At 47.7% G+C, this 26,353-nt stretch overlaps 2 protein-coding genes across 4 annotated transcripts; both read left to right on the top strand.

Moving 5' to 3' along the window:
• The first annotated feature begins 1,906 nt into the window (after positions 1–1,906).
• On the top strand, positions 1,907–26,167 carry CHRNA2 (cholinergic receptor nicotinic alpha 2 subunit). The gene is given in 7 exon segments (XM_068143035.1): positions 1,907–2,151; positions 3,190–3,344; positions 4,525–4,569; positions 4,777–4,886; positions 23,716–24,419; positions 24,422–24,804; positions 25,938–26,167. Coding segments are annotated over 7 exon segments (1,587 nt in total). The 5' UTR covers positions 1,907–2,087; the 3' UTR covers positions 26,064–26,167.
• On the top strand, positions 6,301–14,131 carry LOC137443384 (endogenous retrovirus group V member 2 Env polyprotein-like). Of its 3 annotated transcripts, none has more exons than XM_068143034.1 (2): positions 6,301–6,901; positions 12,181–14,131. In XM_068143034.1, exon 2 carries the CDS (start codon positions 12,319–12,321, stop codon positions 13,633–13,635), a length of 1,317 nt encoding a protein of 438 aa, XP_067999135.1. In that variant the 5' UTR covers positions 6,301–6,901; positions 12,181–12,318; the 3' UTR covers positions 13,636–14,131. The 3 variants fall into 3 exon arrangements, with proteins under 3 accessions (XP_067999135.1, XP_067999133.1, XP_067999134.1); XM_068143032.1 differs by having other exon boundaries at positions 6,301–7,937; XM_068143033.1 differs by lacking the exon at positions 6,301–6,901 and adding an exon at positions 11,122–11,449.
• Positions 26,168–26,353: the final 186 nt, after the last annotated feature.

The raw sequence follows: 26,353 nt of genomic DNA, 5'->3' as shown, positions 1-26,353 counted from the left end.
GTCCAGCTCTCCTGGACCCCTTTGTTTTTAAGGGCTTTATCCCAAGGAACCCTCTGAATTAGTTCCTTGAGTATCCCGAAGTCTGCCCTCCGGAAGTCCAGAGTGGAGGTCTTCTTGCCGCCCCTCTTGGCTTTACCAAAAACCGAGAATTCAATTATCTCGTGGTCACTGGACCCCAAACACCCTCCAACCACCACATCGCCCACCAGTCCTTCCCTGTTGGTGAAGAGGAGATCAAGCATAGCCTAGCCCCTGGTAGGCTCTCGCAGCACCTGGGATAAGAAGCTGTCCTCCATGCATTCTAAAAACCTTCTAGACTGTCTCCTCTCTGCCGTGTTGAGTTCCCAGCAGATGTCAGGCAGGTTGAAGTCGCCCATGAGAACAAGGTCCGGAGATCTTGAGACAGCCCTAAGCTGCCTATAGAATGCTTCGTCAACATCTTCCTCCTGGTTGGGTGGTCTATAACAGACTCCAACCAGGGTGTCTGCCCTGCTGGTCTTCCCTCTAATTCTTATCCACAAGCATTCAACCCGATCGTCCCTAATCTCCATCTCAATGGCATCTAGTGCCTTCCTGATGTAAAGGGCCACCCCTCCACCCCTTCTTCCTCGCCTGTCTCTCCTGAAGAGCTTGTAACCGTCAATTGCAGTGCTCCTGTCATGTGAGTCGTCCCACCACGTCTCTGTGATGGCAACTACATCATACTTTTCCTGCTGCATCAAGGCTTCCAGCTCCTCCTGTTTGTTACCCATGCTTCATGCATTAGTGTACATGCACTTCAGCTGGGCTGCTGGTTTCACCTCCGACTCTAGCTTGTCGCCCCCAGACTCTTGTCTGAGAGGACTCTTTTCAGCCCCTTCCCCCTTTGAAACTAGTTTAAAGCCCTGTCGATGAGACCCGCCAATTCCCTACCCAGGATCTTTTTACCTTTGGGGGACAGTCCGTTCTCATATACAGTGACCTTTCCCCTTCTCTGGGACAGATGTACTCTATCTGTTGCCAGCTGGCCTGGTGCAGTAGAAAGTTTCCCAATATCAAAAAACCCAAAATTCTTTTGACTGCACCAGCCTCTAAGCCACTTGTTAACTATAGCTGCTGACCTGTTCCTTACTGTATTCCCTCCTGCAGTTAAGGGTATTGATGAAAAAATTATTTGTGCCCCTGACCCCTCAACCAGGTCTCCCAGGGCCCTGAAGTCATCTTTGATAGCCTTGCCATGCTGTGCAGGAGAACCATCCTGGGAGGGAGGGAGGGAATGAGTGGATGGATGGATGGATGGATGGATGGATGGATGGATGGATGGATGGATGGATGGATGGTGAAAGAGATCATCTCCTCTCAGAGCTGAGTGCTACTTCTTTTTAGGGTAGCACAGCCTCTTGGAGAAGCTGAGGTTCTTCCTCCTCTCTCTGTCCCAGGGCATGAAGCAGCTTCCAGTCAGGGAAGGTAGGAGAATGGTTGAAACCAGTTATTTTCTGGTCACCCCAGTAAGGGTTGCAGCTTGGGGCTCCATCTCTGCTATTAAATCACCCAAGAGCAGGTTTGGGCTCCTCATAGCTTTGACTCATAGGGTCCTGACTGGCATTGCCCAGCTCCATGCCCTGCCTGTCTGAGGAGCACTTGTGAAGCAGGGAGCAGATGCTCTGGCAACATTTCCCCTTGACTCTGCCACAGGGAATCAGCTCCAAGCCCTGCTTGCAGCTGGGGGTGGCTTTGAGGGGACTGCAGTGGGACCATCCCCTCCCAGACCTGTGCAGTGGTGGCATCATGGTGACAGTGCTACCCTCTGCTGTCTTTCCAGGAATGAAATCTGGGGCAGGTGGCTTGGTAGAGCATCTTGAACCACCACCCACCCTGGCTCAGCTATGTCCCTGCAGGGGTTCTCCCAGCCTACATCCTGCTCCATCCATGGCTCCTCCAGCACTCACTAGTGGTGGGGACACACAGGATACTCCACTGGAAGTCTCCTACGGTGGCTTTCCCTGCTGAGCCTCTTCTCCCACCACCTTCTCAGCTCATTGCTCCTGGGGGAGCTTTGGAAACTGCTCCAGGGAGGAGGTCCAGAGGGGATACCAAGTACAGGGAGCATGGGGCAGCTGTCCTGTGGCTTCATCCCCCTCATCTTGTGGTGCTCCCTCACCTTCCAGGCGGGTAAGGGCAGCTCTGGCTTTCCCTGCTGTCACCCACTGGGGTTCTGAGGAGGGTGAAGCTGGGGAGAGGGGAGGGGAAGCCAAGGGGGCTGTGGTGCTTGTGCATGGAAAAACAGCTCTCTCCCAGTTTATCCCCAGGAGGTCTCTGATCATTCCCAATCTCCACTCTAGTATGGTGTCCTCCACCATGCCCCGTGCTACAATGGGGCTCCTTGCAGAACAGCTTGACACCACCCAAACACCTCATCTGGATCTGGGTCTGGGTCCATTCTGGGTCATCTCCCTCCAGGAGATGCATTTCTGGGACCCCAGATCTATCCTGTGCAAGCTAGAAATGTTGGCCCAAAAAACATTCTGCTTCTAGCCCCTCCACTCAATAGCTTATACGAGCTGGGCTTCTTATTTGTACCTTCACTTGCAACCAGCCCACCCTCAACACCTCCAGACCCTCAACCCCTGCCCAGAATACAACAAGAAGGAGACCTTTCCGGGCTTGCTGCTCAGCAGGGAGAGCTTGCATGGGGCATGGAGCATGCTGTGGGGCCCTACACCCATCCCTCTTTAAGGCAGTCACCCATGCAGGGTCTCTTTGGCTGCCCTTGGCTGCTCAGAGCCCTCCCCCGCTCCCTCCTTCCCTCCCTCTCTTGGCCTCCATCGACTTGCTGGTGGAAATTTATGGAGCTCTGCAGTGAGCAAGGATGAGTGGAGCAATGCACTGTAAGCTGTTAGCACCAAAGACCAACACCAGTGATCTCTGGGCGGAGCAAAGAGCATTGTCCTCCTCCCCAGCCCTACCTCCAGCTCGAGGACTGGGTCAGCCTCTGCCTTGCCGAGCTGAACCACGCAGCACCAGTAAAAGCAGCTGGAGGGCACAGCTGGAGAGCAGCTGGAGGGCTCAGACACTCGAGAGTGGGATTTGCTCCACGAGGTTGACTTTGCACCGCTCCCTGCTGCCCGGGAAAAAAGGAGTGGGGTGCAGGGGTGTGGAAGGGAGTGCCAACATGTTCTCCTCCACCCTATCCCCACCATCTCCCCTCAGCCTCCTGCCTGCAGGAGGAGCCCCACGGGCACGCCGAGGAACATCTCTTCAAGCACCTCTTCACCGGCTACAACCGCTGGTCGCGGCCAGTGCCCAACACCTCCAACGTGGTCATCGTGAAGTTTGGGCTCTCCATCGCGCAGCTGATCGACGTGGTGGGTAGCCCAGCGGTAGAGATCCCAGTCCCACGTGGGGTTTGCCACTTGGTCCTGCTGCTCTGCCAGAGCAGAGAGCCTGGGGATACTTGGTGGGTTGGGTTCAGGCACCAGCAAAGTCCTGGCTGTCTCCAGCAGGTGATGAAACACTCACTCTGCCTCCCTCCAGTGAGCAGGGGGAGGGCTGCATCCCTGCTTTCCATCCCAAACCCTCCTTTTGCCTGACAGCAGGAGAGCATCAAGGACAAATGCAGGTGTCCATCCCTGCCACATCCTAATCCACCATCTACCTGCCCCAGGGCACCTCTGGTCTTGTGTGCCCCATCCATCTCTCACTTATTCCTCCCATGCATGTTCATTTACACACACCCCTGTCTGCCCAGCCATCTGCCCACCTAGCAACCCTCCCATCTATCACCTGGCATAGAACTGAAGAGACCTTCAGGATCAAGTCCAACTGTTAACACAGCACTGCCAAGTCACCACTGAATCATGTCCATCCACACCATAGCTACACAGCGTTTCAGCCCCTGCAGGGACAGGGACTCTGCCACTGCCCTGGGCAGCCTGTTCCAGGCCTTGACAACCCTCTCAAAGAAGAAATTGTTCTTGATGTCCAACCTAAACCTCCCCTGGAACAACTTGAGGCCATTCCCTCTTGTCCTACCACTTCTTCCCTGGGAGAAGAGACCAACACCCATCTCATTCCAACCTCCTTTCAGGGAGTTGTAGAGAGTGAGGTCTCTCCCCTGGCCCCCCTTTATCCAGGCTGAACTACATCAGCCACTCCTCACAAGATTTGTGCTCCAGACCCTTCACCAGCTTCATTGCCCTTCCTTGGACATGCTCCATCTCCTCAGTGTCCTTCTGGGAGTGAGTGGCCCAAAACTGAACACCTATTTACTTATCTATCTGTCCAGCTATCAACCTGTCCACCTATCTATGATTCATCTCTCCCTGTGGCCAGGGCTGCAGGCTGGAGCCAGCTGTTTCTTGATGCCATCTAGTGATCAGGTAGCGGGGGATCAAACACAGGGTTTCCTTGGGCTTGTGCTGGAACCAGTGTCTGCCAGCAGCTGAACCCAGAGGCAGAGGGCAGGAAGTGAAAGCAGCAGCGTGGGGGGCAATGCAAACCCTTGGGCTCTCTCCCCTCTCATCTCTCCCTCCCTTCCTACCGCAGGACGAGAAGAACCAGATGATGACCACAAACATCTGGCTGAAGCAGGTAGGAGCTTGTTCCCTCTGTTGGGCAAGGGCAGAAGAGTGTCAAGAAGGGCACAGAAAGATTCTGCCCTGGGGGGCTTTGGTGGCATCTGCACAGTGCTGTTCCTTTGGGGGATGCTGCCAGAAGAGGGAGGAAGGGGGCAATGGACAGCTTGGTGCCATCAGACCCAGGGCCACCAGATGCCTTTCCGTCTGTGTCTCCCTCCAGGAGTGGAGTGACTACAAACTGCGCTGGGACCCAGCAGAATTTGACAATGTCACTTCCATCCGGGTGCCATCAGAGATGATCTGGATCCCTGATATTGTGCTCTACAACAAGTGAGTGATGCTGCCAACATGGGGCATGTCCAGGGCCAGCTCCCCCAGTCCAGCCCAGCCCAGTCCATCCCTACAGCTCATCCCAGCCGTCCCATCCCTGCAACCGATCCCATCGTCCCCTCCCCTCTCCCTGATGCTGTCAGCCTGTGTGGTGGTTTAGGCTGGGTGCTGGTCCAGATGCCACTGCACAGAACACACCTGGGAGGTCCTTACGGGTGGGCCCAGCCCAGGGGGGTGGTCACAGGCAGGTATTCCATTTCCCATAATGCCCTGCTCCCCTATAAAATGCCCATGCGGGGTCTTCACTTCCTCTTTTGTCCCCAGCTGCAGCCTAGGTAAAATGGCGTGAGCTGCCTCCCTTGGGCCTGCCCAGGCCCAAGGCTGGGTTGGGGGGGGGAGGAAAGAGCCCTGGGGGGGTTTGGGTGTACCCCCAGGTGGGGATGGGATGTTCTTGGGTATATTCTGGGATCTCTCTCTTTGTCACGGTGCTTGTGGTTCTCTGTAAAGCTTTCATTGGTGTTTGTTTTTAAATTGTTTTTCTATTTAAACTTTCCATCACTTTTGCAATCCGTTTGTCTGAGTCGTTGTTTCTGCCCTGTGGTGGGGAGGGGGTTTGCCCCAACCCATTACATTTTGGCGCACCAACGTGGGGCTGGCTGTTGTGCCCACTCTGCAGATCGATTGCAAAAGATGGAGAGCTTAAATTTAGTTCTGGGCGTCGGTTTGGGTTTGCAAGTTGGGGGCTCAAGTTTTGTTGCCGGGGCGACCATGTGAACTCTCCTCTGGACTGCAGAAGGACTCCTGGTGCGTGGCTGATAGCATGGAAGTCCCTCGTGTTGCTTGGGAACAGCGATGGGTGGCTCTTTCTGTGACTTTCTGCCCAGGGCGGCTTAAGAATGCTCAACTAGCCTAAGAAGGCGAGACCTGCCTTCTCCTCCTTATTCTCTGTGGAGCGACGAGCAGCAGGGAGCGCAGCGGAGGAGGGGCAGCGGCAAGCAGAGCAGGGTCGGCCCGCGGCCGCTGTGGGGGATGGCCTCCCGTGGCGAGCGGGCGAGCGACAGCTTCCGAAACCTGAGGGGGTGGATGTGGCAATGCCAGCGATGAGCAGTGTGAGCAATCTGGCAGTGCAGGCCTAGAGCCTGACATGGTGGTAGGCCATAAATGCAGAGTTAGCTAGCAGTGTAGCAAAACAGTGCTGTGCCTGCAGCATGTAACTAAAACAAGACACTGGTAGCTATAAACATGGACAGTTATCTTGGGACAACAGGACATGCACCTGCATCAACAACCTTGTTGTGTCATTAGTAGTTGGACCAATAATCTATAATAGTGCAATGTGTGGTCACTCATAGGGAACCAATGGACCTGTGCCAACGAGGCACTCCAAGTTTATATAAGTCGTAGCAGTGATGAACAGAAAAGTCTCATTAACAGAACAACAGAGTTGATAAGAATTTTCTGCTTGTTAGCTGAAATGCTGGAATGCAGGGAGGGGGAGAGGGGTTGGCAGACAGCCTTTGGATAGATAAGGAATAGCAGGATTTTTCAGTGATTTACTTCTGTTAGTCTTGGACAAGATGATCTTTTGTATAAGATAAAGGACACCTACATGATATGTATACTTCTGCTCTTTTAGATAGATAAGCTTTGTATAGATAGGAAGCATCTGGATAGATAAGCTTTGTATAGATAGGAAGCATCTGGACCCCTGTCATTATAGACAGATAACTTTTTGTATAAAAGCTTGCCCAAAACTCTCTGAAGACACACAGGTCTTTTGAAATGATTCTACCTGTGTCAGGTGCGCCAGAATAGAAGCATAATACAAGAAACTTACTGAGTCTCTTGTGTGTCATTCTCTAAGTCAATTTGGCGACCGCGGCAGGACGACTCTGTTTGGCTGCAGGACCTGCTGAGGAGCCGGACCTCTCAGGGCCCGCCGAGAAATTCTCGAGGAGAGCTCCGCTGCTCATCAGATCGCTGCAGGAACAGACAAGACTGCCAGCACAGAGAAGGTATGCTTCTATGAAAGGGGTAGCTCCGTAAGTCGCGAGGGGACGCCCTGCGCGGGAGAGAGGCATTTATTGCACCCCTAGGTAAAAGAGCTCTTGGGTTGGGACCAGGGGGGTCCCAAAGGTAACTATAGGCATTGTTTATGTATCATGAACATTGTCTGTAGTGTGGGACCAGGGGGGTCCCAAAGGGAATTATTAGTACCGTTTAAGTGTGCGAGGGGCCAAGAGGGTCCCTAAAGAACATAAAGTACGAGAGGTTTTGAATGTGTGGCTGAGTGTGTGTGGCCAATAACTGTGTGCTAAGGACCGGTCATTATTGTTGTAGTTGTATTTGTATTTGTTTTGTGTTCTGTGTGCTGTAAAAAGAAAGTACTGTGTTGTATTGTGTAAAATGGGAGGGAGACAAAGTAGTGAGATCCCAAGACATAGCCCACTTGGTTGTATACTTGCCCACTGGGGGGAAATTGGAGGCCCCCCAGGAGGGTCAACAAATCAAAAGACTCTAATTAAATTTTGTACCCGGTGGTGGCCATTATATAAATTAGATGGTGGAGAGAAATGGCCTGTAAATGGGAGTCTGGAGTATGATACTTTACTGCAATTGATGTTGTTTTTAAGAAGAGAAAAGAAATGGGATGAGACAATATATGCTGATATGTTTTTCTATCTCCGAGAGCATCCGGAGTTTCAAAGGGACTGTGGTGTTAGAGCTCCCTCAGATCCAATGGTTTTGGCCCTTGAAAAAGAAAACAAGGCCAAGAATAAGAAGCAGACACAGTTGAAAAGGTGTTGCTCTGCGTGTAGTATAGGGCAGAGGTGTCTTAAACTTGAGGAAATAAAAGACCTGCCTGAATTTTATCAATCTCCAGGAAAATTGCAAGAGGTAGTGACAGAGAGTTCGGAAAATAATGTCGGAGGTTTTGGGAGTGGCAGCAATTCAGATAGTGATACTGGAGTAAGTTCCCAGAGCTACGCTCAGGGAAGCCCAGTGGCAAGAAGGACCCGAGGACAGCAAGCAAATGCCCCGGCTTCCCAGGTACTCATTCAAGCCCCCTGCGACAAGCAGTAGGGCCTGAGGGGGACCCAGTCTGGATTAAGGTGCCTTTTACAAGTCATGATTTGGATAGTTGGAGAGAAAAGGCTAAAAATTATCGTAACGATCCCACAGGGACAGCTACACATTTTCGATTCATGGTTAGGCAGCACAATCCAGACTGGGACGATATCCAGTTATTATTAGAACAAATGACTGAAACAGAGAAACAATTAATTGAAAAACATGGATTGGAGCTTGCAACAGAAAGAATTCAAACCCGGGGAGGGGGGGCAAACATTGGAGATGTATTTCCACTCCAAAATCCGGAATGGAATACAAACAATGCGCTGCAAAGGACTAGATTGGAGGAATACCGGGAGTTTGTAGCCAGGGGAATAGAAAAAGCCATTCCGAAAGCAATTAACTGGTCTGTGTTATACTCAGTCAGACAAGGACCTGGTGAATCACCCTCAGAATTCTTGGATAAGCTGAGGGAAGTAATGAGGAAAAACACCTCTCTTGACCCCGGATCAGAAGTAGGTATACAACAACTGGTATCCCTATTTATTGGCCAATCTGCTAGTGATATCAGAAAGAAGCTGCAAAAGTTGTCACCCCCGCAGGGAAGGGATTTAGAGGCACTTTTGGATGTAGCATGGAGAGTATTTTCTAACAGGGAAGAAGAAAGTAGGAGAAAAGAGAAGAGAATGTTGGTAGCAGCGTTGCAGGAAAGTAAGAAGACTAAAGGGACTAATAGAGTGCGGTTGGAAAAGGATCAGTGTGCGATTTGTAGAAAGAAGGGACACTGGAAAAGAGAATGTCCAGAGAGGAAAAAGAAAAACAGAATACAGGCACAACTAGAAGAGGATGATTAGGGAGGACCGGAGGAGACTATAAATACCCTAGCAGATCCTCTGGTTATAATGAAGCTAGGGGAACAAGAAAATAAACTGGAATTCCTAGTTGACACAGGAGCAACCTTTTCAGTCTTAAATCAAGCACTGCTGCCTCTGGATGAGAGCTATGTTTCTGTGGTAGGGGCTACAGGTCAAACTGAGAAGGCATATTTTTTTAAACCTCTTAAATATAAATATGGTAAAACTTGGGGCTTACATAAGTTTTTATATATGCCAAATGCCCCAAAGTCATTGCTGGGGAGGGATTTGTTGGAAGCATTGGGAGCTGAAATTAAATTTAATAAGGGGAAGGTAGAATTCAGAGTAAGGGAGGAACAGTTGGTTGAGGTTTTAAGTCTTGCATTAATGAGCCCTCAACAAGAGAAAAACGGAATAAAAGAAAGCATAAAAGATCAAGTATATCCTGGGGTTTGGGACACTGAGCAGCCGGGAAGGGCCAAAAATGCCCTACCTGTGATAATAGATCTTAAGCCTGGAGCTCAACCTGTTAGATTAAAACAATATCCTTTAAGGAAAGAAGATAGGGAAGGAGTTTTGCCTATTGTAGAAAAATTCTTAAAGTATGGGCTGATAACAGAGTGTGAATCAGCTTACAATACTCCAATTTTACCTGTAAGGAAAGCAGCTGGAGGGTATCGGTTAGTGCAGGACCTAAGGGCTATAAATAAAATAACAAAGGATATCCATCCTGTGGTGGCAAACCCATATACCCTCTTGACTCAATTGAGAACAGAATTAGAATGGTTTACCGTCTTGGATCTAAAGGATGCCTTTTTCTGTTTACCCCTGGCCCCTGAGAGCCAGCCACTGTTTGCCTTTGAATGGGAGAACCCAGAAACTAACCGAAAGTGTCAATTAACTTGGACAGTCTTGCCCCAAGGATTTAAGAACAGCCCTACTGTCTTTGGAAATCAGCTCGCAAAAGAATTAGAGAAGTGGAACAGGCCAGAAGGCAATGGAGCTCTGCTACAGTATGTAGATGACATCCTGCTGGCCACCCAGACCAGAGCGGAATGTGAAAGCTGGACTGTGAGTATGCTGAATTTCCTGGGACTTCATGGGTACCGAGTTTCCCCGCAGAAGGCCCAAATAGTACAGCAGCAAGTAACCTACTTGGGATATGAATTAACAGCAGGACAACGAGTGCTGGGCCCTGAAAGAAAGGAGGCCATCTGTTCTATTCCACTTCCAAACACAGTAAAGGCACTCCAAACCTTTTTGGGAATGACAGGGTGGTGCCGGTTGTGGATTTATAATTATGGCCTGCTTGTGAAACCCCTCTATGAATTATTGAAAGAGACTGATAAGGACTTGCAATGGAATGGAGAAGCTGAACAAGCTTTCCGTACCTTAAAGAAGGAATTGATGAGGGCACCAGCACTAGGCCTACCTGATGTCACTAAACCTTTTTTATTGTATTCCCATGAAAGCCAAGGGATAGCACTCGGAGTCCTAGCACAAACCTTAGGACCCTACCGAAGGGCGGTGGCATACCTCTCTAAACAACTGGATGAGGTAAGCAAGGGATGGCCAGGATGCCTGAGGGCTGTGGCAGCAGTTGCAATCAACATTCAAGAGTCTCGAAAGTTCACAATGGGGCAGAAGATCACAGTCCTAGTATCACACACCATCTCTGCTGTTCTAGAAGCCAAGGGAGGACACTGGCTGTCTCCACAATGATTTCTTAAATACCAAGCCATCCTAGTAGAGCAGGATGATGTAGAAATTAAAGTTGCTAACTTTGTCAATTCAGCCTCTTTCCTCCAGGGTGGTGATGGAGAACGAGTTATTCATGATTGTTTGGAAACAATTGAGGCCACTTATTCCAGCAGACCTGACCTGAAGGAAGAACCCCTAGAAAAGGCAGACCATAATTGGTACACCGATGGAAGCAGTTTTGTGATCCAGGGAGAAAGAAAAGCTGGGTACGCTGTAACTACAGGAGAAGAGGTAATCGAGGCAGAAGCCCTACCAAGTAACACCTCCGCTCAAAAGGCAGAGATAATAGCACTCACCAGAGCTCTTGAGCTTTCCCGAGGGAAAAGTGCAAACATATGGACTGACTCCAAGTATGCCTTTGGGGTGGTACATGCCCATGGAGCCATTTGGAAAGAAAGAGGACTGTTGACATCTCAAGGAAAAGGTATTAAACATGCAGAAGAAATACTGAGGCTGCTAGAAGCAGTGCAGAAGCCAAGCAAAGTAGCCATAATGCACTGCAAAGCACACCAAAAAGGGAATACTGGTCAAGAAATAGGTAACAGACTGGCAGATGAAACAGCTAAAAGGGTGGCCAGGGAGGGGAGAAAGGTGTCAGAGTTTGTTTTGATCCCAGATGGTAAACTGTCAATTGAGCAAAAAGAGCCAGAACCTGTGTATAGCACAGAGGATCAGAAATTAATTAAAGACCTTTTGGGGAATAGGACAGGAAAGGGCTGGGCCAGGACACTGGATGGGAGATTAATCATTCCCACGAACCTTCTCTGGGCTTTTGTTCAGATGGAACATGCAAAGACTCACTGGGGAGCAGAAGCCCTGTATCGAAAATTGGTTCAGGAGTGTATAGCACGGAAATTATACACCACGGTCGAACAGGTAACCCGGCAATGTGAGGTGTGTCTTAAGGCTAACCCCAAAGTAAGAAGAGGAATTAGACTGGGACAAATTAGCAGAGGAAATTATCCAGGACAGCAATGGCAAATTGATTTTACTGAGCTCCCAAGAAAGGGGGGATACAGGTACCTGTTGGTACTCACTGACACCTTCTCTGGTTGGCCAGAAGCATTTCCCTGTCGCACAAACAAAGCATGGGAGGTTACTAAGGCAGTGTTACAAGAAATAATACCTCGTTTTGGGGTACCTGCTGCTATTTCCTCAGACAGGGGACCTCATTTTGTGGCCAAGGTGGTACAACAGGTGAGCAAAATTTTAGGGATTGATTGGCAACTCCACACCCCCTACAATCCACATTCGAGTGGGCAAGTGGAGAAAATGAACCATTTAATCAAAAACCAGATAGTAAAAATTGGACAGGAAGCAAACCTTCCTTGGCCACAAGCATTACCAATTGCCCTGTTGCGAATTCGAACTAAGCAAAGAATAAAGGAAGGGTTGAGCCCATTTGAAATCCTGTTTGGAAGACCTTATGTAGTAGGAACTATGGACCCTTCTGAACCAGGGCAATTTAGAGAGGAAATGTTGAACAAGTATGTTCAGCAAATTTATAAGAACCTGAGCATTGTTAACAAACAGGTGATTGGAACCAATGTGAGAGGGTTAGACAGACCAGTCCATGATGTGGAACCTGGAGATTATGTCTATGTGAGATCTCTTTCAGAAAACCCTCTGGAGCCCAAGTGGACCGGACCATATCAGGTGTTATTGACATCCTTCACAGCCATCAAAATCAAGGAACAAGCTGCTTGGATTCACCACACCAGAGTCAAGAAGACTTCAGCAAGAGAATGGAAACTCGAATCTCAGGGACCCCTGAAGCTCAAGCTGTATCGATAATCGTGATTTGTTTGTTGGTTAATACTATTGAAGGATGGGAAGGCAATATGTACTTAAATGTTAGTCAAGAATTGGCTTTGCAAACTAATCTTTCTAACTGTTGGATATGCACTGAACTTCCTCGAGGCCAAATGAGGACCCCTTTATTTGGGGTAGCCTCAATGAATTGGACATGGGGGCCATCAGACTGGGTGACTACATCTGATAGTAACTTCCACAATTGTCAGCATGGGAAAGATAGCTCAGAAAGCTTGGGTACAAAGTTTGACTTATTAATTGTAGATCCTTCACGAACCCTTTTTGTAGAAAGTAATGAAAGTAGTGAAAATAAGGTAGGATGGCGAAATTTAACAGGGTTGGGCTGCAGCTGGAATTACTCCTCCCCTGGAGAAGTCTCAGGTGCCAATCCATGGGTTCAGGGAAATGGCTGTACCTCTTCTAAAGAAAGCAGGCTGGATGTTGTAGGGGCTGGTGTCGCCCTATTAAGTCACACTAATTGCTTACTCCCTTATGGATATTGGTGGTTATGTGGGGATGGGCATGCCAGAAAAAGCTTACCCCCAAAATGGACAGGAGTTTGCACTGCAGGCTACTTAACCCCACAAATCACTGTCCATCATGAGATCCTGCCTAGAGGATATTGGAGAACTCTTTGGAGAAGACACAGAAGGACAGCAAATCCCCTTGTCAGATACAATACTGGATATCACAGTTTTGTTCGAGCATTGTTCCCTGCATTAGGCGTTGCACAACTTGAAAAAGCAATAGTAAATATATCAGCTACAATGGAAGTCATTGCTAATTCAGCAGCTGATGCAGTGCAGAATCTGCAGGTGGAAGTTAAGTCTGCGAGCAGTGTGTCACTACAAAACAGGCTGGCTTTGGATATTATTACAGCTGAAATGGGAGGGGTGTGTACCCTGATAAACACCACTTGTTGCACCTATGTAGATAGATCAGGACAAATTAAAACTGATGTACAAAATATATGGGAACAGGGAAAAGTATTACATGAGGTAAGCAAGGATGATACATCATATGGATTATCAGACCTCTGGGAAGAGTTAACCTCATGGATGCCCAATATACGCTGGCTTAAACAGTTGTTGCTGGGAATTGTAATGATTGTTTTATTAATAATATTACTGCTAGTTTTGATTGAGATAATTATGTGTACTGGAAAGAGTAGTGTAGAATCCTACCATAAGTATAAAAATTATAAACTCAGGCATGAGCTGGAAACACGACATTATTTTAAGAAAATATAGTATAGGAATATACTCTTGGCTGTAAGAAAGGGGGGAATTGATGAACAGAAAAGTCTCATTAACAGAACAACAGAGTTGATAAGAATTTTCCGCTTGTTAGCTGAAATGCTGGAATGCAGGGAGGGGGAGAGGGGTTGGCAGACAGCCTTTGGATAGATAAGGAATAGCAGGATTTTTCAGTGATTTACTTCTGTTAGTCTTGGACAAGATGATCTTTTGTATAAGATAAAGGACACCTACATGATATGTATACTTCTGCTCTTTTAGATAGATAAGCTTTGTATAGATAGGAAGCATCTGGATAGATAAGCTTTGTATAGATAGGAAGCATCTGGATAGATAAGCTTTGTATAGATAGGAAGCATCTGGACCCCTGTCATTATAGACAGATAACTTTTTGTATAAAAGCTTGCCCAAAACTCTCTGAAGACACACAGGTCTTTTGAAATGATTCTACCTGTGTCAGGCGCGCCAGAATAGAAGCATAATACAAGAAACTTACTGAGTCTCTTGTGTGTCATTCTCTAAGTCAGCAGTTGCCTTGCTACGCACTTCTTCTTCTGCCTTTCCTGTCTCCTGTTTCTTCTACACTTTACCGTGCTATACTTGCACTACAGGCCTGCTCCATAGGCCTGCACCTCAGGCCTGCAACACTGGAACAATAAAGGAACAATATTCGATCATATTGGTCAGCCGTATTGGTTCCCAATCTCCGTCGTCCTACATCTAGCGCCCGAATAAACCTGAACTCATGGACAAGGGATCCTCGGAGTACCATACTGATCGACTCAGCACACAGAGGTACTTCCGAGCGGTACGGAAAGCCGGTCGGACAGCACTGCCCCGCTGCTGGAAAATTAGCAGCACGCGCTCACAAAGGAAGTGAATCTCACCCTGGCCCGGTGAGCGACCGGGGAGAGGCAAGGGGAAGCACGCCACCACAGAAGAGGCTGTGCTAAACGCCTTCCACCTATCCTCTCCGTGAGAGGTATTACTGGCAATTCTGGGATCGTAAAAGGGCTATTAGCCTGTACCCAGAGTCATCCCCACGGCAATTAAGCTTTTACTTCCGAAGCATGGGACGAAATTGCAGCCCAGCTGTGGGATGAGGTGCTAAATGCTTAAAAAAGCAGCTTTTCGCTATAGCACCGTGTGACGGATCGTCACGGACATTGCAATCGAAAAAAGCAGAGCAGGCTACTCCCGGTTCAGCTGCTGCGGCGTTTGGTTCTAACCGAGACGAGAAAGAGAGACTCGGACGGCACTCCCCGCCCTCCGCCCCCCCCCGTCTCTCCTTGCACATCGTCTGCCGCTCCGTCAGCATCCTCCTCAATTTCAATTGCCCGCTACTCCTTCTACACGAATCGCGGCTCTCTATTACCGTCCTTTTGCGCGGAAAAATCTGCTCCTGCCACGTCAATAGCGGCAGAAGCGAATCCTGATCGAACTGATAAGGCGCGCGAAATCAAAATGGAGGTCGCTACGCATTAAGAATTAGACAAAGGAGACGCCACCTCCGCCATCTTGGCAAGCACACCGTGTTTATTAGCACACCAGCACAGCCGCCCGCGCCCAGCGGAGAAACCCATTAAAAAAAAAAAAAAAAAAAAAAAAAAGGGCGGGGGCGGCGAAACCTGCGGCTCGGCGTTTTCCATCCCCTTCATGAATATCTTCCTGATACCGCCAGCGATGGCTTGAGCTTAGAAGCCGGACAGTGCAAACTCTGCCCTAGAACTCCTGAAGCGCTTGCAGGCTCGCGATCACGGCATTTTTGCACCCCCGCCCCGCCTCGAGCCCCGGCCGCCCCGATGGTGGCCCCCACCACCCCGGCAGCGCTCAGCCCGGCAGCGCTCACTCCGGCAGCCCTCGGCCCGGCAGCGCCCACCTCAACGGCACCCCACGCTCTGGCAGTTCTCCTGGCGACGCCTCCCGCGAACCCCCATGGCCCCCGCGAGTACCGGCGGCTCCGATCAAGCGGCATCGACAGACGCACCACCGACAACAGCGGCCCCGGCAACAGCCACCCCCACGGTAGCGGCAAGAACGGCCACCCAGCGGCCCCTTCCTCCCAGCAGTTTCACCGGCTACACCCCCCCCCCCCCCCCGCCCCCTACATTCCAGTCATTAGCAGAATTATCAGCACTCGGACGGAGATTTCAATTGAGTCCCGATGGGGCGATCGGGAGGTGGGAGGGACAGGGAACTGTCCCGCTGAGCTGGTGGAAAGGTATTGTGGGAAATGTAGTCACAGATGGAGAAGGCTAACAATGACTATGGTAATCTGAACTGACTAATGTTCTTTAACAGGAGCTAGACAAGCCATAGCTACCTATGGGCTACAGTCAGGATACACAACTGCTGTAATCAATTAGTTGTTTTCAACACATTTGTTAATCCCTTTTGACACACGTATGTCAGCAAATGGTGTTTATTACGAGGTCTGAGAGCGATCATGGAGGAGATGGGTGCCTTACAACCTGGCCTCCCAACTCTCAGTCCCCATTCATTTGAAGGATCGTTTTCTTTACAATTTGCTCACACTCGGAGGACTTAACAAAGTCTGCATCTACTGAGTCATCGATTAAGGCAGACTCCACCCACCGATATCAATGGGTAGCCTGAAGGCATGCTTGAATCCTCAAGGCACTCTCTTCCCACTTAGATAGACTCATTGTGACATAGACTTGTGACATCTATAAGTCTATAGATGGTATTCTGATTGCAACAAAAAAGTTACATCGTAAGACAGTGCTGTCTGAGTTTCAGCAGCAAGCAGACTTGAAAGTCACACCGTCTTAGCCCTTGCAACTCCTCAATTAACTGACAATTCACTTGCAAATGCCTGAGAAGCCATGCCCCGGCAGCCAGCAGACTCTACGAGGTGTCACCATTAGCCATCTCATTGGGGCGAGATCTTTGCCAGATCTTATCAACAACTGCAGCTTCCTGACAAGGTTTTGCAATTAAGTCAGGATGTAGTGATCAAAGGGTGGTCCACCATCCAGGACAATAACTCTGATCCTGTGTTTCTTATTACTGAGCAGGGTCTAACAGGGACACTTGGTTCCTTTGTCAATACCATCCCTTACATACGGCATTCAATACTAATTCAGACCTGACTCACGATATGAAGGTAGAAATGTGGATATTTTGGAATTTGACAATGCTAATGAAGAAACTAAACAGGTTCTCAGCATTTTATCAACAGGTGCCACTGCCTCATGACTGCAGGACCACAACGAATGAAGGCATCGACAAGCAGCAATGTATCTAGCCACGGCCATAGAAGCAGTCCTGAAATCATTGTGCCTGTGAGAAACCTAGGTACCTTAAAGTGTCTGACTGTTGGACAGACTCGAAAGGGTCACAAATCTAATCATTTTACTCGAGACCGTCGCAGAAGCTGCTCCTGCAGCGTGAACATACCCCGCACGACGACACCAAACCAGGGTCCTTGGACCGCGCCCCCCACCTTCCCCTCCACCTTCCCCCCCCCAGCCCCCTCTGGCAGCGCACAGCGGACCTGACAACAGCCGCATATCTCCTTTTGAATCCACAAAGCGCTGTCGAGTTTAATTGGCATGGTCCTTTGGGTCACAGACCTCTGCTCTGTTAATTGGCAGATGTCTACTTTTAGACAGGGCATTCTTATAATTCCTGGTTCAATACATTCTGATTATGACTGGGCTATGAAAATTATGCTCTATACCATTGCCTCTCCTGTTAGCACTCTTGTTGGGACAGAAATTGCTCAGCTAATACCATCTGAGTCCCGAGTGCCTAAAACTTATAACAGAATCCAAGGGCAAGAAGGCTCAGGTTCCACCGATATGCCTAATACCTCATTAGCCCTAAAAATCCAAAAGAGAAAACTGGAACAGATTTTATCTGTCAGACACCCTTGTGGACAAATTATACAATTTTCAATTATTATGGATACTGGAGACGATGTCATCATTATACCTAGTCATAAATGGAATGGTCACTAGCCATTGCTCATGGCAAATTTTGAAGTCATGTGTTTAAAAGGTATCCAAACAACCTGGGTTAGCAAAGAGCCAGTGCAATTAGCTTTTAACTACAGCAAATCAATCACTGTAAGACCATACATGTTAACCCTTCCAGTTGCTCTATTGGGCTGATATGCCTTAAGTCAACTAGGAGCAAAACTTGTTACCGTTCCTTCTTTGTAGTGGCTACTAGTCAGCAACCAACCCTCAAATTAAAATGGAAAACACATAATCCAGTATGGGTAGAACAATGGTCGTTCAGACACGATAGGCTGCAAGTCGTTAAGACCCTAATACAGAAACAATAGCAACTGGGTCACACCTTGCTAGCCACCCACCCTTACCCCCACCCCCAGAAAAAGGAGGATTTTCTAGTACTACTCTTGCCAACCAAAGCTCTGCTCTGATTTAAAGTTACAGTGCTAATTTCTTCATTTCTGATTGCAATGTCCTTAAGAGATTTGTTATTTAGATATTTGCTAAGTTTTCCTGGTAAGCATAATGAATGGTAAGCATTTGGTTTTTACAGATACCTAGTACATAGTAATTGTAGTAAGGTGTAAGTACTTAGTAATGAGTTCACATTGTAAGATTTCTTTTGGTTCGAACCTTCTTATTTGTGTGCCATGGCATTTCAAAGGAGCTCCATGTAATATAGTTAAGACTTGTAGTAAATAGGTATTCATTTAAAAAAAAAAAAAGTATTCCTTAGCTAAGGTAATGTCTTTATATTTCCTTCTTAGACATAGACTAGAAAAAAATACAAAAAATAAAAAAAGAAAAAAAAAAGTAAACAAAAAACCATAGAAATATATAACAAAAGCACAAAAACTCTGGATACAAAACATGGAGTGCTAAATAACAGAATAGTAATAAAAAAGAAAAGCAACGATGAAAATAAAATATTAAAAACAAATATTACACACTGAAAAATCATAAGGATTACTAACACAGAATAGCTATTAACAAAAAAAAAAAAAGACATAAGAATTGTTAGCAAAAAAATGAAAATAAGGATTATCAAGACTATTAGATTAAAACAACCAAAAAATTATACAAAGAAAAAGTTGATAAAATTAAAATTAAAAATTATAATAAAAAAGAATTAATAGAAAAGGTTAAAAAATGTAATAAAAAAAATTAAAATTAAAATAGAAAATAGATTAAATAAAACAAACATGCAAAATAAAAAATAATTATAATAAATAATATAAGATAAAAACCAAAAGATTAAACACTAGATAAAAAGAAAAAATAGAAATTACAAAAATAAAAGAAATTGAAAAAGAAAAAATTGATTAGAATAACAAATTAAAATACAGATTAAAAAATTACAATAAGAAAATAAAAATTATAATAAAGAAGGTAAAAAAGAAATAAATTAAAAATGACAAAAAGTAAGTTAAAAATAATAATAAAAATTTAAAGAACAAAGAAAAATTAAAATACAAAATAACAAAAATTAATTGAATAAAATATATATAAAAAATAGATTAAAATTAACAAAGAAAAAAGTTAACAAAAAATAATTAAAAAGTGCAGATAAAAAAAAATCATAAAATGCAATGAAGAAAAAACCACATTAAAACAGTATAGAAATAAATTTAAAAACAAAAATTGAAATTAATTAAAGATTAAACAAAAGAACTAGATTAAAAGTCAAAATATTAAACATATCAAAATAATAAATTCACAATAGAAAATAATAACTAAAAATTAAATAAAATAACAAAAAGAAACAAAATAATAAAAGAAATACATTCAGCATAAAGCGTGAAACAACTCAAGTTAGAATTAAAAAGAAAAAACTATAAAAATAATTTGCAAAATCAAAATTGAAATGAAAATAAATTAAAAAATTAAATAAAAACAATTGCAAACATGTTAAAAATAATAAAAAAAACCATAAATCCATGTAATGAAATCAAACAAAAATGAAATAGATTTATTGAAAGTAGATTTCAAAATATTAGAGAAATGAAGCAAAAAATTAATTACAAATTTAAAAATAGCTCACATTTAAAACAAACAAAAAACACTCAAAATTAGTTAGAAAATCTGTGGAGTCATAGACTCGTGGAATGAGTCAAGGTTGGAAAGGACCACAAGGATCATTTAGTTCCAACCACTGCCATGGGCAGGGACATCTCACACTGGATCAGGCAGGCTAGAGCCTCGTCCAGCCTGGTCTTAAACACTTCCAGGCATGGGGCCTCGGCCATCTCCTTGGGCAACCCATTCCAGGGCTTCACCACTTTCACAGTGAAGAATTTCTTCTTCACATCCAGCCTGAATCTTCCCATCCCCAGCCTTGTTCCATTCTCCCTAGTCCTGTCATTTCCTGACATGCTAGGATGTCCCTCCCCAGCATTCTTGTAGGCTCTCTTCAGATACTGGATGGCCACGATCAGGTCACCTCGAGCCTTCTTTTCTGGTAACTACAATCATCGCAACAAACAACGGCGGAAGAATCAAGATCACGAGGACACAGCATTTCCCATGCAGTCGAACATCGATCACAACAACTGCTATGATCATCTGGGATCAAACAGCATCACTCAGAAGAATGTACCACAGCATCATGTGAATTAGGATTGAATATTGTGGTTGCTTGATAACTTTGTATTCTCTCTTGTTAACTAAGTGTGCCTCTGAATGTAGACATCCTAGAGGATAGAGTTTCATCTTTACATTTTGCTTAGTAGAGATTATTAACAAAAAAAAAAAAAAAAAAAAAAAAAAAAGGGGGAAAAGAGAGAATGCCCCATAGCAAAAATTAGCTCATGGCAACCCTAGAAATGCTGTAACCCTAGAAAATGTTGTAACCCTAGAAAGTGTTGTAACCCTAGAAACATCAACTTTGCAATATGCTGTAACCCTCTCACTGCAAGACAGCACGAACATGGCACAAATGTCATGAAAATGACAATCAGCAAACCTGCTTAGCACTGACCTCAACGACGGTCACGATAATCCAAGATGTCAACAGGAAACATCTAACTTATAACTGAGTGTTGTGACTGCTTTACTGTTGTGTGAACATTAAGAGATCAGAATTACTAGGATGAGCAAAAACACATTATTCAGTGTAATTTTATATTGGGCAATGCAATGAAGCTCTTTTTGCTCTTGCTGCTTGCCTGCAAGTTTTCTGTCTGTGAAGCTAGAGCCTGGCCAGATCTACCTTTACAGATTAAAGAAATCTTGCTACCATTAAACAATTCATGATTTTTGACCATCCTAGAGAAAATAAAGATGCAACATAATCCTAAAGCAGATCGCAAAAGACAGTGCTAAGGATTGCATTTTTGCCTCAATCTCTGTGTGCAATGCATTCAGGCATAATCAAGTCTTCTCTGTCAATAAGAGGAGTGAAATGTAAAGATCGGAACTGTTAAGATCTAAGTTCTTCTTTACAATGTTTGTTATCTTTGACCATGTATTATGCCAGCTCTGTAGAGCATTGTAAGTAGTTCAACTTAAGCTTTGTGCCTTGTATGGGTTACATCAGTCTGTTAGACATGCTGCACTACAGAACTCTTGCTTTTGCTACACAGCTTAGCTTTACCTTGCTTGCTTCTGTGTTTGCAGTAGCATCTTGTATGGGATGAGAAGAACTCCCATGACCAGATTGCTCACAAAAACCAAAAGGGGGATTTGTGGCAATGCCAGCGACGAGCAGTGTGAGCAATCTGGCAGTGCAGGCCTTGAGCCTGACATGGTGGTAGGCCATAAATGCAGAGTTAGCTAGCAGTGGAGCAAAACAGTGCTGTGCCTGCAGCATGTAACTAAAACAAAACACTGGTAGCTATAAACATGGACAGTTATCTTGGGACAACAGGATATGCGCCTGCATCAACAACCTCATTGTGTTATTAGTAGTTGGACCAATAATCTGTAATAGTGCAATGTGTGGTCACTCATAGGGAACCAATGGACCTGTGCCAACGAGGCACTCCAAGTTTATATAAGTCGTAGCAGTTGCCTTGCTACGCACTTCTTCTGCCTTTCCTGTCTCCTGTTTCTTCTACACTTTACCGTGCTATACTTGCACTACAGGCCTGTTCCATAGGCCTGCACCTCAGGCCTGCACCATCGGCCTGCAACACTGGAACAATAAAGGAACAATACTCGATCACATTGGTCAGACGTATTGGTTCCCAATCTCCGTCGTCCTACAGGTGGAGGTGACTTGGACTCTGCATCGCGGCGACAGAGACGGCGGGGGCCGGGCCAGCTGCGTTCAAGCGGCGACGGCACCGCCGAGCCGGGCTGCGTTCAAACGGTGGCGGCAGCTGTAAAACTTTCCCTGGTGTTTTCGGACATGCTCCGAGAATGGCGCCAAGCACCTGGCTCCGCCTCTTCTCTTCTCAGCGAGTTGTGCTGCAGCCGCCCCCTCTGCCGGGGGAAGGCTGTGAATCGGTGCGGTGATGCCTCGGTGCGTGAACCCCCCGGGGGGGGCGATGTGCCGGCGATGTGCCTGTGTTGCGCCTGCGATGTGCATTTGTGTAGCTTCGGACCGCAGCTGGAAGCGGTCGGCTGAGGCTCCCTGGAGGGATGGAGAAAAGCAGTCGTTGCTCCGACCGGCTTGCCCCAGGGGTGGAAAAAAGCCGCTGAGTAACTGTAAAAGCAAACAAAGGCTCGGCTGAGAAGTTGTGAGGTATTGCCAGGTGACCAGGATGTCCCAACGAGTCCACAAGGAATTCACACTGCAGGAGAATGACTGTGTCGCTTGGAGGTTCCATCATATGAGGAAGAAGAACTGGAATGGACTGGTACTTGAGCCTGAATGAGAGACTTTGTGGAAGGACGCCCAGATGAAGACCTGGACTGTTGCTAGATATGTCATCAGAAGAGTTCTAATTTGATGATATGTTCTGGGTGCAGGGATTATGGTATGGAATAAGGGGTGGCATGTGGTGGTTTAGGCTGGGTGCTGGCCCAGATGCCACTGCACAGAACACTCCTGGGAGGTCCTTACAGGTGGGCCCAGCCCAGGGGGGTGGTCACAGGCAGGTATTCCATTTCCCATAATGCCCTGCTCCCCTATAAAATGCCCATGTGGGGTCTCCACTTCCTCTTTTGTCCCCAGCTGCAGCCTAGGTAAAATGGCATGAGCCACCTCCCTTGGGCCTGCCCAGGCCCAAGGCTGGGTTGGGGGGGGGGGAGGGAAGAGCCCTGGGGGTGTTTGGGTGTACCCCCAGGTGGGGATGGGATGTTCTTGGGTATGTTCTGGGATCTCTCTCTTTGTCACGGTGCTTGTGGTTCTCTGTAAAGCTTTCATTGGTGTTTGTTTTTAAATTGTTTTTCTATTTAAACTTTCCATCACTTTTGCAATCCGTTTGTCTGAGTCGTTGTTTCTGCCCTGTGGTGGGGAGGGGGTTTGCCCCAACCCATTACAGCCTGTATGGGCTTCCTGCCCCACATTCCACCCTATTGGTAAGGATCTCAATCCACTTGCATGCATCTCCCCAAGTCCAGTGCTCATTCTCCACACCCATCTCCATCTCCACACGCTGGGTGATTGATTCCCAGGAGGGTGAACCTAATACTGTGCAGGGATGTACAATGGGGCCGTGGCCTCAGATCAGCCTCACACCAGTCCTGGGTGTTGAGGGAGCTCCTGGCCATATTTCTTGGGAAGCAGCCTCGTGTTCTGAACTTCTGGCTTTTTAATCTGGAGAAGAGAAGACTGAAAGGGGATTTAATAAATGTCTATAAATACCTGAGGGCTGGGGGTCAAGAAGGAGGGGACAGGCTCTGCTCACTCGCACCCTGTGATAGGACAAGGGGCAATGGATAGAAACTGCAGCACAGGAGGTTCCGCCTCAACACGAGGAGGAACTTCTTCACTGGGAGGGTCACAGAGCACTGGAGCAGGCTGCCCAGAGAGGCTGTGGAGTCTCCTTCTCTGGAGACTTTCCAGACCCATCTGGATGTGCTCCTGTGTGACCTGTGCTAGATTCTATGGTCCTGCTCTGGTAGGGGGCTTGGACTTGATCTCTGGAGGTCTCTTCCAACCCCTAACACCCTGTGGTCCTGTAATTCTCATCTCTGTTCACACCTGCAGTGCTGATGGGGAGTTTGCTGTGACCCACATGACAAAAGCTCACCTATTCTCCACGGGGATGGTGCAGTGGGTGCCCCCTGCCATCTACAAGAGCTCCTGCAGCATCGACGTCACCTACTTTCCCTTTGACCAGCAGAACTGCAAGATGAAGTTCGGCTCCTGGACCTACGACAAGGCTAAGATCAACCTGGAGAACATGGATCACCAGGTGGACCTCAAGGATTACTGGGAGAGCGGCGAGTGGGCCATCATAAACGCCATCGGCACCTACACCTCCAAGAAGTACGACTGCTGCAGCGAGATCTACCCCGACATCACCTTCTTCGTCATCCGCCACCTCCTGCTCTTCTACACCATCAACCTCATTATCCCCTGCCTGCTCATCTCCTGCCTGACGGTGCTGGTCTTCTACCTGCCCTCCGACTGTGGGGAGAAGATCACCCTCTGCATCTCAGTCCTGCTGTCCCTCACCATCTTCCTGCTGCTGATCACAGAGATCATCCCCTCCACCTTGCTGGTCATCCCCCTCATCGGCGAGTACCTCCTCTTCACCATGATCTTCGTCACGCTCTCCATCATCATCACTGTCTTTGTCCTCAACGTCCACCACCGCTCCCCCAGCACCCACACCATGCCCCGCTGGGTGCGGAGCTTCTTCCTCGACTTCATCCCTCGCTGGCTCTTCATGAAGAGACCTCCGGCACTGCCCCTCCCGAGGGGGCTGCTGTGGGGCAGTACGACCTCCCGGGAATGCAGCTCAGCACCTCCCGCTGCTGGCTGGAGACCGACATGGACAACAAGTGGGAGGAGGAGGAAGAAGAAGAGGAAGAGGAAGAAGAGGAGAAGACATACCCCGGTCACATGCCCCAGGCGGGTTCCCATGGCCAGGCCGCCCAATGCCGCTACAATTGTGGGCGTCAAGCTAGGAAGGCATCAGGGGGCTCAGCCCCCCGAGTGTCCCCCAAGGGGAAGGAGGAGGAGGAGGTGGGCTCAAGTGGAAGGCTGATGTTGTCCCCCAGCATCCTGAAGGCCCTGGAAGGAGTCCACTACATTGCAGACCACTTGCGAGCAGAGGACACTGACTTCTCGGTGAGTGGGGGCCCTCAAGGGCTAGGGCCTGAGGGGGTTCCCCCACTCTTGATTGCTGCCTCCTGCCCCCCATTCCTGCATCAAGAGGGTCAGTAATGGGGCGACGGAGATAGGAATCAATACGGCTGACCAATGTGATCGAGTATTGTTCCTTTATTGTTCCAGTGTTGCAGGCCTATGGTGCAGGCCTGAGGTGCAGGCCTATGGAGCAGGCCTGTAGTGCAAGTATAGCACTGTAAAGTGTAGAAGAAACAGGAGACAGGAAAGGCAGAAGTGCGTAGCAAGGCAACTGCTACAACTTATATAAACTCGGAGAGCCTCGTTGGCATAGCTCCATTGGTTCCCTATGAGTGACCACACATTGCACTATTACAGATTATTGGTCCAACTACTAATGACACAACAAGGTTGTTGATGCAGGTGCATGTCCTGTTGTCCCAAGATAACTGTCCATGTTTATAGCTACCAGTGTCTTGTTTTAGTTACATGCTGCAGGCACAGCACTGTTTTGCTCCACTGCTAGCTAACTCTGCATTTATGCTGAACATGGCCTACCACCATGTCAGGCTCTAGGCCTGCACTGTCAGATTGCTCACACTGCTCGTCGCTGGCATTGCCACAGGTCAGTGCTAGGAGCCTCAGTTGGTTTTCTGGATGCTGAGGACTTAAATCCAGGAAGAAGATGAGCAACCACCTCCTGGGAGATGCCCAGTCCACAAGGTCAGCTGAGGGTTCCTCCAGCTCCTGTCCTTTCTGGATGCAGGGACATTGGAGGACCCTCTCCTGCCTGTGCTGTCCTGCCCTTGGGGAACAGAGCAGGGTGCTCCACCCTGAGTGCTGCCTCCTTCCCCTTATTTCTCCATGGTTGGGGTGGGTGGGGTGTCAGTGCTGGGACCCTCAGTTAGTTCCCTGGCTGCTGAGAACCCAAAGCCAGGACAAAGACCAACGGCCACCTCTTGGGAGATGCCCAAGCCCACAGGGTCAGCTGAAGGTTCCTAGAGGGATTTCCCATGACATAGATCATCTCCTTGCCCTGAGGCAAGGAAGTCCCAGGTGGTCTCCCAACTCCAAGGGTCCTCACAAATGAGGTCTGAACCCTCTGCCCACACTCACAGCCCTTCTCTGTTTCACAGGTGAAGGAGGACTGGAAGTATGTGGCTATGATGATCGACCGCATCTTCCTCTGGATGTTCATCATGGTCTGCTTGCTGGGCACTGTGGGGTTCTTCCTCCCACCCTACTTGGCAGGGATGATCTAGGAGCCAGGCCAGGCTGTGGTGGGGACAATGGGTGATGCATGATCTCTCCTGCCTGGAGAGTGGGCATGATGGTGACCATGTCCAGCAGGACCCCTGTTTCTCCCTGAGAGGACACAGTTGCGACCACGGAGGACTGTTGGATGGGAAATGCAGGGTGAAGCAAAGGCTGTGCTGAGGGGTGACCTGGGGGTGGTGGGAAGGGATGGCTTCTTGCATCCTGTCCAGGATGCCATCTGGGCTTTAAGGATGGTGTCATACAGCTTCTTCATTGCCCAAGTGTAGGCTGGAGG

The sequence above is a fragment of the Melanerpes formicivorus genome, unplaced genomic scaffold (assembly GCF_026170545.1).
Source record: "Melanerpes formicivorus ecotype bairdi unplaced genomic scaffold, bMelFor1.0.p_v2 SCAF_9, whole genome shotgun sequence".
In the NCBI taxonomy this organism is placed as follows: Eukaryota; Metazoa; Chordata; class Aves; order Piciformes; family Picidae; genus Melanerpes; species Melanerpes formicivorus.
Note: the sequence above shows the minus strand (reverse complement) of the source record. Positions and strands in the feature narration are given on the sequence as shown.

Coding starts and splice junctions, on each gene's coding strand:
- LOC137443384 (XM_068143032.1), top strand. CDS start 7,293: ATGGGAGGGAGACAAAGTAGTGAGATCCCAAGACATAGCCCACTTGGT. Junction 7,938..12,180: donor CAAATGCCCCGGCTTCCCAG/GTACTCATTCAA, acceptor TGTCTATGTGAG/ATCTCTTTCAGAAAACCCTC.